At 57.2% G+C, this 17,512-nt stretch overlaps 2 protein-coding genes across 2 annotated transcripts in view; both read right to left on the reverse strand.

Moving 5' to 3' along the window:
• Positions 1-774: 774 nt before the first annotated feature.
• Positions 775-8,063, reverse strand: GAREM2 (GRB2 associated regulator of MAPK1 subtype 2). The gene is given in 7 exon segments (XM_037390779.1): positions 775-2,200; positions 2,356-2,519; positions 3,227-3,493; positions 3,495-4,343; positions 4,694-4,824; positions 6,315-6,455; positions 7,890-8,063. Coding segments are annotated over 7 exon segments (2,535 nt in total). The 5' UTR covers positions 8,002-8,063; the 3' UTR covers positions 775-1,329.
• Positions 8,064-10,504: 2,441 nt separating this feature from the next.
• Positions 10,505-17,512, reverse strand: part of RAB10 (RAB10, member RAS oncogene family) — a 49,575-nt gene continuing 42,567 nt past the window's right edge. The window contains exons 4-6 of the mRNA XM_037391497.1: positions 16,307-16,396; positions 15,686-15,787; positions 10,505-13,673 (exon numbers count right to left, since the gene is read on the reverse strand). Of these exons, the coding sequence (XP_037247394.1) occupies positions 13,590-13,673; positions 15,686-15,787; positions 16,307-16,396 (276 nt within the window). The 3' untranslated portion in view covers positions 10,505-13,589. The remainder of the gene's footprint in view (positions 13,674-15,685; positions 15,788-16,306; positions 16,397-17,512) is intronic.

The following is a 17,512-nucleotide window of genomic DNA, read 5'->3' on the forward strand; positions in this document are numbered from 1 at the left end:
GGGCTGCTGGCCGTTGCCAGAGGGTGGGGAAAGGCAGGGGATGGCAGCAGTGCAGAACAAAGACCAGCTCTGTCACCTCTGCCATCAATCCGGGTCTGTGAGGAGCCTCGGGCTCTTTTGTCTGGTCCTGAGTGCTGCTGCCGGGTTATCCTGGCAGATGGACCTGCCTGTAATTGCAAATTGAGCAGCCAAAGGCCAGAAGGGTCCCCCATGGGGAGAGCTCAGTTTAAACTAAAAGGTTTTAAATCTCTGTGCACCTGTCACCAATGTCGGAGCTGGCCTGGCCTCCGCCTCTTGGGCTCGCTGCGGTGCGGTGCAGTCCCTCCCCAGGCTCGGGCCATTTGGCTGTGTCCTGGCGGGGCTTGGGCCAGGAGCTGGGTGCTGCTGCTCTGTTTGTGTCATGGATGTGCTCATTTCTCAAAGCTCTCATGACAGAATCTGACTGAGGCATCATCTTACCCTGCCTCTGCTGGGGGAGGCGCTGGGCTGCCTGTGGAGCTGGTAAACCGGCCTTCAGCCCTGCCGGGGGGGCGATGCAGCAGCCCCCCGGGACCTGCCCCTCCTGTGCTGGGAGCGGGACCTGGGTGGCTGCTGTATGCAGGGCTGTGCCTGCAGGGTCTGAGCCTCGGCTGGGCAGCCCTGCTCCCCCTCGAGGGACTGGGGAGAGCTGGTCCCAGACCCTCACAGTGCTGTGGCCCCATCAAGCTCAGGGCAGTGGGCTGCGGGGGTCTGTGGGGCACCTTGCCACAGGCCCCGAGAGCGTGGGGTGCTTTGGGTGCTGGATGCAGCCCTGAGGACGGGTCTCGGCCACGGCCATCTGGCAGGGGAGCTTCCTTAGAGCCCTAAAATCACCCTGGGGTGCAGGCAGCCCAGAGCAGCTTCAGGCACAACATCTCCCCTCGCGGGGACACGCTCACACCACACACATCTCTTCCCAAGAAGCGGGAAGGGTGTGCAAGGACAGGAGTGGCCCCCAGAGCCTCCTTCCCCACCGGCAGCCCCTTCCCCCTCCTCCCTGAACAAGGGGCTTCTCCTGTGGCTTGTTTCTCTCCTGTACGTTTATTACACTAATCCACAAGGATTAAGTTAAACCAGTCAACGCAAACTCCAGTATTTTCCAGCCCATTTGGGCCAAAATTACTGTCCAGTGTTAAAATGGAAAGAGGGGAGGGCTGGGCAATAGGGCCAAGCTGCCGGCGAGCTTGCACAGCTGCACGCACAGCTGGTGGATACTGCCGCACCGGGGCAGGGGATGGGAGCATGGAGAACCAGAGCTGTGGTCCGGGTGGCTGGGGGACCCCCACACTCCAGGGGATCCCCAGCATGTGGCTAGATCTTGGGGCGCCAGCCCTTGATGAACTGCATGATCTTCTTCACCTGGAGCTTGGTGAGGCGGAAGTCGTCGGCCAGGATCTCCTCGCTGAGCTGCACGAAGATGCTGCCGTCGATGCGCTCGCGGGCGAAGAAGCTGACCACGTCCTCAGAGAGGCCGATGAAACGCAGGCACTTGGAAACCTCCTCCAGCGAGAGGGACGAGAGGTCGGCGGGGGGCAGCCAGGGCGAGCTGTCCCCGCTGGGACGGGGGGCAGCTGGTGGGGCCCCCCCATCGCCCCGCGCTGCTGGCGGCACCTCGATGACACCCTGTGCCAGGTAGACGTGGGTGACGCCGCCCTCAGCCCCACGCAGGACAGCAGGTGAGAGCGGGGCCGCTCCACGGATGACAATGCTGTCCCCCTCGAAGCCCTTGGGTGGGCGAGGAGGGGGTCCCGGCTCCTCAGTGGGGGCGAAGGGCTCCGGCGAGGAGGAGGAAGGGGCAGTGGGGGCCGAAGGTGGCTTGGGCCACTCTGGGCTCTCCGGCCATTCAGCCGGGCCGGCGAAGGGGTTGAGCGCCCCGAAGGGGGCAAAGCGCTTTTGGGGGTGTGGGGGCTTGAGGCGGGGGCAGCTGCGGTAGGGCTTCAGGGGGGGCTCGGCCCCCAGCAGTGGGGTCGAGCAGCCACTGCCCACCCCAGCACCTGCCTCCGCGTATGCCCAGGGGTCTGACCAGGAGGTAGGGGTGGGCTGGGTGGCGGGGGGCAGTATGGCAGGGGGCAGCGGGCGCCCAGGGGCCTCCCCAGCTTTGCAGTCGCCCCAGGTGCAGGGGTAGCAGTACAAGGAGTAGGCGTCGGGTGAGGGTGAGCCGCTGCCGCTCCGCGGGACTGACCTGCCAGAGGAAGGAAGGGGAGCATTGCCATCACCCCAGGGCTGTGTTCCCTCCCCAGCCCCACACTGCAGGGACATGCCACCCCAAGGTGTCAACCCACCACCCCGTGCCCACCGCAGCACCCTGGTGTTCCCAGCCGTGCCGGAGCCACTCACCCATCATGAAGCCCCGAGGAGTAGTAGGAGAGGCTGGGGCTGGGCGAGGGAGCGGGTGCCAGCTTCGGGCAGCGCAGGGGTGCCGGGGGGCTGCAGGATGCTGGGGGGCGGCTGCCCCGGGGCGGCACAGGGGGTGCATTCAGCAGCCGGCACTCCTCCTTCACCTGGAACGGGGGGCGAGCGCCATCAGGCCCCCCCCAGTCACCGGTGCCAGGGGATCTGCCCACAGGACCCTGCGGCTGGAAGGGGCGATGGGGAACTCGGGGGCAGCCAGCCCCAGTTGAGCCATGACGCTCTGGGTGCCGACAGGGAGCCCCAGGGAGCCACATACCCCATGGTGCGTGCAGCCCAACAGAATTGGGTACCCCATGGCGAAAGGGAGCTTGAAATTTTGAGTACCCCATGGCACGGGGACCCCAGGGGATTTGGGTACCCCACGGTGCTGGGAAGCCCAAGACATTCAGGTACCCCGTGGTGCAGAGCCCTAGGGAGCCAGGGACCCACGGTACAAGGGCATCCTGAGGATTTGGTTACCCTCTGGTGATGGAGAGCCCGGGGTGCCCCAAGGTGCCAGGGAGCCCCAAGGATTTGTGTGACCAGAGCTGAGGAGGGACCCTCACCCAAAAGCCAGGGGACAGGGCTGGCAGCCCAGAGCCCTGCAGCACGCGGGAAGACGCTCAGGCTGGCTGTGCCATGGGGCTGACAGCGCGGCCCCGGGCTGTGCACCCCCTGCCCACGGCACAGGGCCGCCGGCGGCGCCGTGCCGGGCCTCACCGACCCACTATCTCGGTGCATCGCCCCCAGCCAGGGCGTCAGGCAGGACCCCAGCACCATCATTCCCCATCCCTGGGGACAGGACCGCGGCTCTTACCGCCTCCGACTTGGGTGGCACAGGAGGTGGGGTGTCCCCGCAGGGCTCGTCCCCAGGCACACTGGGGCGGTGAGGGGAGCCCAGTGGGGTGATGGGGCCGAAGGAGACGAGGTCCTGCCGGCCAGTGCTGCTGCCCAGCTCGCAGCAGCCCTCGGGGCTGGGGTTGCTCCAGAGCTCCTCGTAGGGAATCTCCAGCGGCTCCTGAGTCCTGAACTCTGGCTCGGCCCAGTCGGGCGTCATATATTCCCGGTCGGGATCAGGGAAATCGGGCAGTGGCGGGCGTGGGGTGCCCCCCCCCGCTGCCCCGCGGTCCCTGGCAGCGGGCGGTGGGCTCCCGGGGGACCCCTGTGCCACAGGCGCAGAGGGAAAGGCGCTGGAGGGGCTGGCTGAGTTCCTCGCGGGCACAGGCGGGTAGGCAGAGCCGCAGGCGCCGGGGGCTGGCGCACTCCTCCAAAAAGTCAGGTTTGGCCTCCCGCACGGCCCTCGAGTACTCGTCGGGGTTGAAGCGGTCGTGGCAGTACGCAGCACTGTCCCGCAGCAGCTTTTCTAGCTGGGGGTCCCCGGTAAGCAGCCCCTCGGGCAGCTGGAAACGGGGCATGTCGGTCAGCAGGAGGAAATGGAAGGGGACCAGCTCGTCCCGGCGGAGGATGCAGCAGAGAACCACAGTCTTGGAGATGATGCTGACCAGCTTGTAGCAGTGGCCCTCGCGGATGGCGTGCAGGTCGTAAGGGTTGCGCGCGGGGCGGCTGGGCACGGCCACGTTGACAGGCAACCGCACCTTCTCGATGATGCTGCGGATGGTGTGCTCACCCTCCTGCAGCCGCAGCTCGAGGGGGCTGCGGGTGCTGAAGCGGCCCTTGCACTGGAAGGGCAGGCTGAGGCTCTCGTTGGTGCGGTGGTTCATGCAGATCAGGCAGGGCATCTTGCCCTTCACCTGCCTGGCCCCCGCCGCCGGCGCTGCCTTGCCCAGCTTCCGCAGGATGGTGTTGAAGCGTGACTTCTCCTTCACCGTCTTGGCACAGAGGATCTCCGCTTGGCCCATCAGTGTCAGCTCGTCCCCCGCGTTCAGCGTAAAGTTGTACACCTCGCTGTCCTCGCTGAACTCCCCTGACACCACCTGCCCCAGGACAGCCCCACCATGGGACCCACTGCCCTGGCACTGTCTCCTGATGTCCCACTACCATTGCCTGATGCCCTGCCACCATCCCCTGAAGTCCCACCACCATCTCCTTTTGTCCCACCACCAACCCTTGATGCCCTACCACTGGCTGTCCCACCACTGTGCTCTCCTGATGCCCCACCACCAGCTCCTGATGTCCCACCACTGTCCCCTCCTGATGTCCCACCACACTCTACTGTTGCCTCACCACCACTCCCTGACACTTACCTGCTGTCCCACCACTGTCCCCTGAGATCCCATGACCATTCCCTCACCCTACCAGTACCCCTGGCTGTCCCCATTTGGACCTTCACGCTGAAGGTGATGGCCTCCATGACGAAGACACGGTCTGGGAAGATGCTGGCCACCTCCTCCACGCTGTTGAAATACTGCACGGGCTCACGGATGTCCCGGTCCTGGTCCAGCAGCTTGAACTTCCCTGTGTGGAACAACCAAACTCATGGTGGTGAGTAGCCCATCTCCAGCACCTGGCCCCAGGGGAGCCAGCATGGACCTTCGGCGGGGAGGGGGGGGGGGAGGGGCGGACACCCTGGGGTCCCCCATCATGTTTTTGGGGGATATTTCTGTGGGCTTCACCCAGCATGTCCAAGTGCTGCGAGGGGACACCAGAGCATCTCCCATACCTGCACCCCACGCACACCACATCAGGGGGCTTTTGGGTGGGACAACACACACGGGGTGTCTCAGCAATGCCACTCCAGCAGCCCCTGGAGCTGCGGGGACCACTGCAAAGCAGCCGCAGAAACGCCTCATGGATGGAGGACGCCGCCTGGAGCAGGGCCAGTGGAGCGGCCAAAATGTCAAGGAGTCCCCATTGCCCCCCGAAACCCGGGGCCTCTCCAGAGCCCTGTGACCCCCGCTCTGCCCCACACCTCGGGTGGGAGAGCCACCGGGGAGGGGACCGAGGCTCAGCCGCAGGGATGGCAGCAGAGACGAAGGCGGGAGTGGGGAGCTGAGGGGGGGGCTGCAGCCGGCAGCAAAACTGCCGCCACTGGCATCGCTCGGCAGGGACAGACCTGAGGGGAATATTAATCCCCCGATGCGCCCGCGCCAGCCAGCGTGGCTGCTGCCAGCCCCACGCCGAGCAGTGCTGGGGCCACGGCTGCCCCTCACTGGGCAGGGTCGCAGCCCTGGCTGTGGCATCGAGGACAAGGTGACAGTTGAGGCAGGAGCCATGGTGCCTGAGCTGGGAGCAGCCCCACATACCAGGGCAGCCAGCTCAGGCATGGCCAAGCCCCCCAAAGCCAGTTAACACAGTCAGACCCTCCCCTCCTTGCCTCGACCTCCCCCTTGGGATGGGCGATTAACCCCTCCCCCGCTCCATTTCCCATTATTTATTTATTAGCAGGACTCATTACCGACATGGTGAGCACTTAGAGTGGTCATTAAGGCTCTTGCTACGGTGGCTGCCGGCATCTCAGCACCTTTGCCTGCATCGCCAGCCCTAACCCTGTTCCCATCCCCATCCCGACCTCCAGCCCCATCCTGTCTCCATCCCTATCCCAGTCCCACCACATCCCCATCCCATCCTCATCCCTCTCCCTGTCCCCATCCCACCCCTGTCCCATCCCCACCCCTACCTCCATCCCCATCCTCATCTCCATCACCATCGCATCCTCAGCCCTCTCCCTGTCACCATCCCTTGCCTTCCCCTTCCTCATCCCATCCCAGTCCCTGTCCCCATCCCACCTTTATCACCACCCCATCCCTGCCAGCCCCCTTCTGCAGCTCCCCAGCTTTGGGCCGGACGCTGGCACAGAGCAGCCCCCAAAACAGAGCATCTCCTCCCCTAGACTGGACCATACTGGAGCAGCCCCAGTCGAGCTGCCGGAGGGGGAAGTCCCAGCTCTGGTCCCCCCAACCCTGGGGACAGTACCACCCTTGGCCTCACGCTCCGGCCACCCCCACCTGGGTACTGGAGCGGGATGTCGATTTTGGGGCCGATGACGTAGTGTCCTTCCTCCAGGCTGTGAGCCGTCACCGTCGTCCACTGCCGGCAGGAGTGGACCAGCAGCACGTCCTGGGCGCTCACCCCCTCCACGCGCTCGCCTGCCGGGGGACAGGGCTGTCACCACCCCCTGGACCCCCGCTCTCCCCGGAGCACCCCGAGCCAGCCCGAGGGATGAGCAGGTGCCGCTGCCAAGAGCCGCCAGTTGCCCAGGAAACAATTTCTTTGTCCCCCCTGAAAAGCTGCAGCCTCCGCAAACAACAAGTGTATTGAGCCCAGGCCGGCACAGGGCCCCCCACCCCCCACCGCTGCGCCCCCCGGCACCCACCGCCAGCACGGCCCCAGCACCCCCCTGCTCCGGAGTGACCGATCCTGCCCCGCCGTGCCGGGGTGACCCTGCGCACCCTTCCTCCTCCTCCTCCTCCTCCTCCTCCCGCCCAGCCGGTGCACCCCGCTGCCCCCCGCGGCCTGTGCATGGAGGTCGCAGCCAGGGGCACCCCCCCTCAGCCCAGCGGTGTCCCCGGGACGGTGGCTGGGAGACATCGTGGCTCGGAGCCCCTGCCAGCCTGGTGCTGCCGCCTCCACTGTCACCCCAAAAGGGTAACCAGGGCCCAGCCCCATGTCTGGGGGGCTGGGGGCAGCCTGGCAGCTCCCCACCCCCCTCCACTGACACCCACGGGTGCTGGACCAGGGACCTGGGTGCCAGGCAGCCCCTGCCCCACCCCCCCGGCACCCCAGGAGAAGAGGCCCAACAGCAGCAGCCCTGACCTGGGCCAGCAGCTCAGCCATGTCTCACCTGGCCTTCCAGCCTTCCTCCCTCCTCCTCATCACCCCAGCCTTCCTCCCTCCTTCTCTTCACCCCTACAGCCTTCTCTCCTTTCTCCTCATCCTCCTCACTCCTCCAGTCTTCCCGTGTCTCCCTCCTCCTCGTTCCTCCAGCATCCATCCTTCCCCCTTCTTCTCTCCCTCCTTTCCATCCCTCCAGCCTTCCTCTCTCTTCCTCCTCACCTCTCCAGCCTTCCTCCCTCCCTCCTCAACCCTCTGTCCTCCACCTCTCCCCCTATCCTTCCTCCTCTTCTGCCGTCACTCCAGCCTCCCTTCCTCCTCCTCGTCCCTCCAGCCTTCCTCCCTCCTCTTCACCTCTCCGTCCTCCCTCCTCCCCATCACCCCAGCCTCTCTCCCTCCTCCTCATCCCCTCCAGCCTCCTCCATCCCTCCTCCTCTCCATCCTCCAGTCTCCCTTCCTTCTCCTCCTCGTCCCTCCAGCCTTTCTCCTCCTCACCTCTCTGTCCTTCCTCCTCCCCATCACTCCAGCCTTCCTCTCTCCCTCCTCACCTCTCCACCCTGCCTCCCTCCCTCCTTCTCCCCATCCCTCCAGCTCCCCTCCCACCTCCTCCTCGTCCCTCCAGCCTTCCTCCCTCCTCCTCCCCATCCCTCCAGCCTCCCTCCCTCCTCCTCCTCGTCCCTCCAGCCTTCCATCGCCCCTTGTGTGCTTCGCCCCTCGGGCCCCGCTTCCCCGCCGGCCCGGCCGCTCACCCTGCCCCAGGCAGACGAGGGTGGGCAGCCGGCACTGGCTGACGATCGCATCGAGGGGCAGCGCCGCGGGGCTCCAGCGGAGCCGGGCCAGCCCCGCCGCCAGCTTCTCCATCGCATCGCGGCTCAGGCCGGCCCCGGGCCGCGGGGGGGGGCGGCCGAGCCGGGCTCCATCGCCGCCGCCGGGCCGGGGCAGCGGCGGGGCCGGGGCCGGGGGCGGGGGGGCGGCGGGGAGCGGGGGCAGCCGGGAGCCGCCCCCCGCCCGCCCCCGGCCCCTCCTGCCCGCCCGCCCCGGCAGGCGGGACCCCCCCCGCGGCGGGGCCGGGGAGGTGGCGGCGGGCGGGGGCACCACTGGGCTCCCCCCCGCCTTGGCGGGGCAACCCCCCGGGGGCGACGCCGCGCCCCCGCCCCCGTTCCTGGCCCGGCATCCCCCCGGCGGGACCCCCCCTCCCTGGCCGGGCACCCTCCGGCGGGGACTGCTCCCCGGGGATGGGGGCGGCTCCGGGGGGGTCTCACCGGGGCAGCGGGCGGGCTCGGCTCCCTTTGGCCGCCCAGGGAAGGGGTCGAGGGAACACTCGGAGCCGCCCCCGCCTCCCGTCCCGGGGCAGGGACCCCGCCGGGTGTTCCCCAGGGAGACCCCGGGGCTGGAGTCGCGGGAGGAGGCTGAGGGGCCGGGGTACAGGGGGCCCGGGTGGGCGGCAGGCGGAGGAGCCCCATGCTGCCCTACACCCCGATCCCTCAGCATGGCCCCCCACCCCCCAGCGCTGCCACACAGCCGCCAGGCGTGGATGGCACTGGCACCGGGAGCGGGGACCCCCCCCACAGGGACATCACCATCACAGAGACCCCCCCAGCAAGAACATCACTATCACAGCAACCCCCCCCCCCCCGGCAGGGACATCCCTGCCACCCCGAGCAGCCGCCTTGCATCCTGGGGAACCCCAGCCACCCTGAGCTGGGGACGCAAGGCCGGGGGGTCCCCCCACGCCTCGTGATGGGGACCCGGCCCGGGGAGCTCAGGGCTGGGGGTGCCGCACCCCGGCACCACCCTGGGACAAGGAGGAGGAAGGAGCAGAGGAAGCAGCAAGTGCCAGCGGGGCCAGTGCCCAGCCCTGGGGACCTGCCACGGTGTTCTGGGCCCTGCCACCCTGCTTTCCCCCCCCAAGCACCCCCAGGCAAAGCCTGGGGGCTGCTGCTGGAGCCCCCCCCATGGGTGCCGGAGCCCTCAACCCCTCCTCAAGGGCTGGACTCAGCGCAGGGGTGGGGTCCTTGTGTGGGTTGGGTTGGGGGGACACCCCCAAAGGTGCGATGGGAGCAGCAGCAGGGTTCACTGGGGCAAAGCCCAAACGTGGCAGGACAGAAAACCCTTGCCAAAATAAGCAAGGATGGGAAAGGAGCAGGGATGGGAAAGGAGCAGGGACAGGGAAGGAGAAGGGATGAGGATGGAGCAGGGACAGGGATGGGATGAGGATGGAGCAGGGATGGGGATGGGACAGGGATGGAGCAGGAGGAGGGTGGGGAAAGCCTCAAGACCCCCAGCATCCGTGGAGGGAAGTTGCTGCCAAGTCCCCGAGCCCCAAGCCCGCCGGGACCCCAGGCCCAAACAGCACTGCAGCGGTGACGGCTGCGCAGGCTGCCAGGCCATGAGCCCCAGGCCCGGCGCGGCGTTCGAGGCCGCAGCCCCTAGCCACAGCAGCAGCCACCCCGAGCCCAGGCGGCTCGGCCAGGGATCAGCCCATCCCAGTGCCAAACACCACCACATCCCTGGGGACGGAGAGGATTCAGGGTCGTGGAGCTGCTCCCCACAGCCCCATCCACCTGCGACGAGACCCACGGCTGCTGGGAGCCGCAACACACTGGCAGCCCGGTCAGTGGCTTTATTGCCAACAGCAGCACAGATCCCCCCTCTCCTGGTTACCGCTGCCCCAACCACCCTGCACCTCGGGGACAGGCGACATCCCCAACCCAGGCATGCCCAAAGGCTGCAGGGGACACTGGGGCACCCGAGAGAGGATGGGCGAGGGCAAAGGCATCCTCCTTGGCAGGGAGGATCAACTCAGACATCACCACTGGGTGCGTGGCATGGTGGCGGGATCCCCCAGAGCTGGAAAACCCACCCGAGCCTGGCGTGTGCCCAGTGTGTGCCCAGCATACCCACCGGGCCCGCAGAGGGGAAGGCTGCAGCGGCTGCTTTCCTTAAATGCATTTGCCGAGCTGCTCTCCAAGGAGCCAGGGGGCTGCAGCCACGCACCCAAGGGCCAGGTGAACCCCGCATCAGCACCAGGCAGGTGCAGCTGCACTTGGCACCATCCCACTCTCCAGAAAGAAGAGCCTGAAGCTTCCCTGTGGAAGACTGAAAGTCACAGCTCTACTCCCAGCCACAAAATTCCTCAGAAGCGGGGACCACCTCACGCTTTCCAGGTTTTATTAGTACATCCAAGCAGCCAGAGCCCGGCTGCAAAGCTTTTCTGCGGCACAAAGCCTTGGTGCCGGGGGCAGGGGGGAAGCACCTCATCCCAGCCCCAGCAACCACCGCCTCCGAGGGGTGGCCAAAAGCCACCGGCACCCTGGCCCAGGCTGGGCGAGAGGGGGTTTAACAGGGCCCAGGAAGTAACCAATGCAAGTTTATAAAAGCTTTTATTTGCTCTTGGTATGACCAAGAATGGGACAGTGATCTTTTATACAATTTGATACAGTAAGTGGTACAAAAGAATGTGTTTTAAATAAAAAGCCAGAGTGGAGTAGCAAAAATATTAAAAGATTAAGTAAAAAATTGTAGGCATGGGAATTAATCCTAGACCTTAAGTTGATTCTTGTTTTCCACCATCCGAGTCCGAGAGCATGAAGCGCCGCTTTTACCCCTGCCCCACCACAGCACCAGCAGCTCCCTGGGGCAGCACGAAACAGAAAGCGGTTAACACAGCTGTAGGATAGGATAGATTCAGCCTCGGGTTTTAGTTTATCATGACCAATTTAATCAAGTTACGTTTTGGTTTTAGGTTTCTTTTTGTTTTTGCCATGACAAAAAGGTAGTGCCGAGTCTTCCTCCGCCGGCCAGGTGGGCTAAAGCTGGGCAAAGCCCAGCAGCAGCGTGGCTAGCAGGGGGAAAGCCGCTTTCACTTCCTTTTCTAGGCTGGCCTTAGGCTTTATTCCACGCAGGGGGCTGGGGAAGGGGGTGTCTTCCAAAGGAGAGGTTTCACAAGCAGTTAGTTTGCTAGCTAGCAGGAAGTTTAGATACCAGCAGAAATGAAAGTTACTGCAAATTCCTCCAACGTTTTTTTTTTTTTTCTTTTAGCATTTGTATCAACTCTTGTTGCTCACTCCTCCTTGGCTGGGCCTTGCACTCCACAACACAAAACAAAGCCAAGCCACGTGGTTAAAATTCATTGTTTTTATATGAACAGAAGTAGACCATCTACAAATATTTCAGTTTATTAACTTGGTAGGGAGAATACGAAACGGAGGTGGTAGCTAGTAGTTACCAGCGAGTGGCCTGTTCTCTACCTGTTGGCTTGCAACGAACACAGCATCTACAGAGGATCCCGAGGGATTTACACAGAGGGAGCCAAGCCCCTGGAAGCAAATAAAAAGCTCATGTTTAAAACAAGGATTATAAACAAAAAAAAAAATCCCCAAAACCAAAACCCCCTTGATGTATAATTCTCCATTTTTCCCTTTTTGATAATGTTAGAAAGTGCAGATTTAACCAAAAGGTAGCCGTACTCTATTTACAATGCTGACTGGCAGGCGCAGGCCATGAGGAAAGCAACGGTGCCGATTTATCCACCAGACCCAGCAACCTGCTCGACCCCAACAGCCACTCGACTGGGAAGGGTTAACACACATGGAGACAAAAATGCCAAAATACAGAGAAAAAGGGAGACACCTCGGTCAAGTTACTACACGGGAAGCCGTTCAAAACTAGAAGTTCAATGTTAAAACAGCGCCATTTCATTAAAATTAAATCAGCGTTATTTACTACTACTTTAATTATTTACTGGAGACAGTCCAAACCCCAAGTGGACAACAGCAACGCACAAGCTTGTCCAACTTTAAAGGAGAATGGGAGGCTTGGGGAAGAAGAAGCGCCTATTTAAAGTATCGTTTTGTCCCTGGCTGGAGCATCTCTCCTACATAGTATTTTAAATGCAAGGCAAGTGAACGTACAAACGCTCCTGCAGACTGAACGCCCGGTTCGGCAGGAGCAGTCAGTCATACTGGCAGTCCTTAACCCCCTTCCTTTCAGAAATGACGAAGCCACGCCATCGGTGACACCGGAGCCTGGCCAGGGCAAAGCAAACAGGCGAGCTGGAAAAGCAAGTTAATCCCAGGGGGGCTCGGCAGCCCTGCTGGGATCACCCACCGCGTTCCCACAGCACGGGATTGAGAGCGAGACTGACCCAAGTACCAATGACTCAGCTTTTAACACTGGAAAACAGAAAGTTTTCAGGGAGGTAATAAATTAAACTGCCAACTTCTTTTTTTACTTTTTTTTTTTTTTTTTTTTTTTTTACTGTTTTTTTCCCTTAAGATCTAGTTTCACTCAGCCTCTTGCTAGGCTACCAAACACTTGTTGGAGCGGCTAACAGTAAGAGAGAACATGGAAGTTCATGTTAACTGCTGTCAGTTTGGGAATTAAATGTTATATTCATACACATAAAGTAGACAACCACATCACCCTCCATAGAAAACTAGTGCATGCAAATAACTCTTCCATATCATAAAACCCAACGGCTATGCAGGAGGAGAGAGAAGATATACTAGTGAACTGACATTGGCTAGAGGGAAATTAGTAGGTATCGTCAACATTTTTACCTTGAAAGCTAAATCAGTGCTTTGTATTAAATTTTTGGCAAACATACCACGTTGCCATCCTTTTAATTAACACATCACACCATGAAGAAATGCAAATAAAAGCAGCATGCAGGCAAAAGGAAAGAGCTGCAAGTGAGGAAAAAAAAAAACCAACAAAACAAAACATGGCAGCAGGAACAGTTCTGAATGGCTAGATCACCAAAAAGGAGACACAGCAGATTAAATGTGGGTTTTTTTTTTTTTGCACCACCCTTTGTCCTCGATGCATTACACCAACAATTACAGAAAGCAATCACAAAAGAGTTCAGTATTTTAAAATGGTCAAGTATGGATGGTATGTCTCCTGCACATGCTTCCACCAGAAGAAAAGAAAAGAAGTGAAAACAAAAGTTCCTTTCCACATAAGGCACAGGACAAAATAAACCCCATTCACAGACTGAAGGCGAAAATGAGTGTTTTCCTGGCTCTTTTGCTGATGCATCTAGAGAATATGGTGACTCAAGCACATTATCCATGACAGAAAATTCCACTGTTGTACAAAATAAATTGTTAATTCTAACTTTTATTCTTATACAATTTGCAGAATAGAGTTGAATATGATTGCTCTATGTTTTAATGTCAGGAGGAACGGGACTATAATACAACCAAAACATAGTGGTAAGTTGAGCAGGTACATTAAAAAATGAAGTCACGGAGATGATTTTCCTATACACGTTGTTGAGAAAATTAGAGTATGCAAGCTGTCCTAAACAGAAAACCAAAGGGAGACAGGAGCTTGTTAAGATGAGGAACAAAACATTGGTTTAAGGTTAAAAAACGGGCAGAGTGGTTTGTTTTGCAGCGAGAAAAAAGGGGCGGTGGATGGCGATTGGTGATATAGGAGAACGTTCAGCAACACTTGCTCTTCCAGCCTGTCACCCCACCTCCACTGCTGATATCTACATTTTCACTGTTGGGCTCTTTTACAGGGGTCTGTAATGAAACAAGTAAAAAGAGTTAGATAGCTCCTGAGATACTCTGAAATGAATTATTCAGAGCTGAAGAGACAGAGACAGCGACTTACAAAAAGACTTACATCACCAAATAATATTATGAATAAACTACAGACAGAGAGCTGCATAGAAACGTAGGGAATCCTGCTTCCCGCTCCAGCAAAAAGTATGCAAAACCAATTTAAAGGGTTTTATTGTTTGTTTTGCTTTAAATAAACAACTGCAAAGCCGAAAAAGAAACCTCAACCAAAACCCAAACCTTTTGAACTCCCAAACTAAAACTATTTCTAGATTCTGCTCTTAGAACTGACACTTGGACTTTGGTGGGTAAGTAAATCACAGCGTACAACCAACACAAGTTGAAGTTAATTACGTGAACTAATGACCTTAAAAAACCACAGAGTAATTCATGGATAAAGAGGGGTTGTTCAAAGGCATCTGCCTTCCAGTTAACCAGAACACCAGTTTCCGAGGCAGTGCACAAAACAGGCTCATCTGCGTCATGGGATGTAAACTTGGTTAGACCAAAGCAAAAATCAAAGGCAAGTGGTTTCGATCAGATGCTAACATCTACTTGTCAGCTGTTTGGAAGATAACCTAAACATTCATGAGAATACTGCAGTTTAGTCTCTACATTCATTTCCTTATTCTCTTTGTCACAGCCTTGCAAAAGCAAACCCCCACCCTCATTCTTTGGATAAATACACTGAGGCCCAAAATAAAAATTTAAAGGTCGAAGGGGCAGTAAGGGTTTCTAGCCTGACCTCCTGTTTACCAAGGCCAGGGGTTTGCATCCTGTTTCTCACGTAAAGCTTGTCAAAAACCAGTTACAAACAACTCAGAACTACAAAACAAACCAGACGTTGTTGAGCAGACGCGTATTTAAAAGGGTTGCGAAAAGGTTCACCCTTGACCTTGCGCTAAGTTTCTAACCAGTTAACTCAGGTGACATTATCAACGGCATTCGTGCCAGCGAGCAGTGGAAGGCAGTGATGAAGGCAGGCTCACCACAGGGCAGTCCCTACTACTAAGCTGGAGCACAGAAAAAACCCAAACCACGTAGGGTCATTCCTTTAGAGGCAAAAGCACATACGATGGGAGTTGGCCAACCCACATCTCTTGAGCTCCACAGAGTTTCAGTGCTGGAGAGGCATGAGCTGACCATGAGCAGGAACGTGCTAGCACAAGAGTTACTGTGTAAATTCAGGCCTTGGCTATGGGAGTGCATCAATTAACTGGAACCAGCCCTGGAGCCACCCACATACGCAGCCCAGCTCATTCCTGCAACAGAACGGTGGCAGCTATTGGAAGCTGATGCATTTTCTACTCACAAAAGGTACCGTGGATACAAATATGGCAGTATCCTGTAGCTCTGGGCATACAAAAATTTGGGTACAAGCCACAGAGAGGACAACCAACTTCACGGTATGCTGTACGTTTCAGGAAGGGGAGCCAACCACCGGGATGAACTTCTTTTAGTTGCAATATAACCATCCAATAAAACCTCCAACAAGATGCAGAGGGTCAGGGGGCTAATCATTGGAAACAGGGAAGTGACAGAACTCGTCCCTCTGTTCTGTCAATCACACCTAAACTTTTCCCAACAGGTACTGAAGAGTTTTTAGTCAAACCTTGTGTATTGATGGAGATGGTGGCAGGGAAAGGGCATTTCTCTCCCATGCCAACTGATATGTTTTATCTCAAAGCACATGTATGACACAACCATGAGTTTAAGGGCCAAAACCCCCAGGAATTTTAGTTCCTTGGCTCTTTGATGTACACAACTCCCTCTAGATAGTACAATAATGAAAGATCAAACAAGCTATAGAAGCTTAGAATATTGTGCATCTAAAGTTCCTTCAGGGACTCATTTGTCTTAGCATGCCAAAGGCAAACGCTGCAACAATTCAGGTAAACAACAGAAGAAATAGGAGCTGAAATGTTAGGATTTTTTTTTTTTTTTCTTCCCAGGCAAATCCTGTAAGAACATACCTTTCGAAGAATGTCTTCTGCTAATGTGAGGAATGCCTTCTCAATGTTTATATTTGCTTTTGCACTAGTTTCGAAAAACCTAATACCATGCTCCCTAGCAATCTAAACCAAAAAAGAAAGACGACTGTTAGTGTTACTGCACAGTTATTCAGTTTGTGCTGCTTTTATTCAGGACTAGCAGCATTTATAAACACGTAATATTCTTTCAGCCACAGCAGGCATCAGAAGGACTAGCTAGGCAAAGTGTCACAAAAAAAGATTCGGAACTTAACAATTTAGGAACAGCAATTAAAATGTATTAAATCACAAGTCAGTGTCTGAACATAAGATGACAGATACTTCCCATGTGACGGGCTTGTGTGGTAACTTAACAAAGGATGCCTGAAGATTTTTAGTTATCAAAAAGCAGAAAACTGCAGCTGAACTCATTCCACTCATGGAAGTTGTCTGCAATGCAGCTTCTGCAAAAACATTCCCCAGACTTACAAACCACTAGCAAATCCAGCCACCTGGTTTGCTCTCTGGCACATCCCGCTGTGGCATCTTAACCACCTGGAGATGGTGGGAAGTCGTGGCACTGATTCGCTTACTTTGATAAGCAAGATTTTGTCCGATGCTTACCTGTTCACCTTTTGCTTTAGAGACAACTCTTTTATCTTCCATGTCACACTTGTTTCCTAACAGCATCCTCTCCACATCCTCATTGGCATGCTAAAATGAGACAAGAGACAGGCTGACACATCTCTACCACAAGCAGTAAATATCTACTTCACTTTTGTATTTCCAGGTTGTTTGAAGTCCAGGCTAACATTTACAGGTCTTGGTGTCCTGTGCTTTCCTGAGTTGTAACAAAGACCGTTACTCTTCAGACAGTGCATTTAGACTAAAATGCTCATATAACCTGCAAGTGGAATGAGACAACACCTACAGGTTTGACACAGCTCTATCACCATCTCAATGCCAGTTATCTCCCTCCTTCCTTTTTATTTCTGTAGTTTAAGTGTGAAGTCTTCCTTTCCCAGAAATTGCCGTACTGCAACCTAGATCCTTCTAGTTAATGAAGCTAGTCTACCAAATCTTCCTTAGTTTGCATTCAGCGACGTGGGAAAAGACTGAACTCCCTGCCTGGCACTTAGAGGTGCCAGGTTTTATGTGTGCTAGACAAGCATATTACAGAAATGATGCTACAAAACATTGCAGCACAAGAACCATCCCATGTCTAAAGCTGCCAACAATCAGGCTTTATGCACTGAGTGGCTCCAGCTGACACTACTACTTGTTTGGTGTTTAAAGGGTCCTTTGTATAGTTTTAGTATAGACAGGTAAGTCCCCGTAACAATTTCAACTATGCCCTCAGCCACCACAAAGCCAAATAACCGGTAAGTTAGTAAAAAACCCCTTTTGCCTGTAATTTTTTTTTAGAGGAGTTACCAAGTTAACTAACAAAAGGAAATTACAGCTCTAGCATCATGCTGTTCCTCCGACGCTGCAATCATCACGCCAAGACCACATGTCGGCTTTGTGCTTTAGCACTTCGCATAGAAGTTGAGAAACCTCACGCAGTGAAATGGAATGCAAACTGTATACCAAGCACAGACTGTAAACCAGGACATCGCAAAAGGAAAACTGAAGCAAGCACCACGCTAAGGCTCAGGATCCAAAGAAGAGCAGGGCCATGTACACTGGGAATCACTTTTGTAAGACAAAAGCAAGCGCCAATGCTTTCTCAAGGAATGCTGAATGAGCAAAAATACCTTGGCTGTTCAGTTACTGAAGTACTGCCAATATCCGTCATGGTAAGGGAAGAATATGCCAAAGATATCCACC

Source organism: Falco rusticolus, chromosome 6 (genome assembly GCF_015220075.1).
Source record: "Falco rusticolus isolate bFalRus1 chromosome 6, bFalRus1.pri, whole genome shotgun sequence".
In the NCBI taxonomy this organism is placed as follows: domain Eukaryota; kingdom Metazoa; phylum Chordata; class Aves; order Falconiformes; family Falconidae; genus Falco; species Falco rusticolus.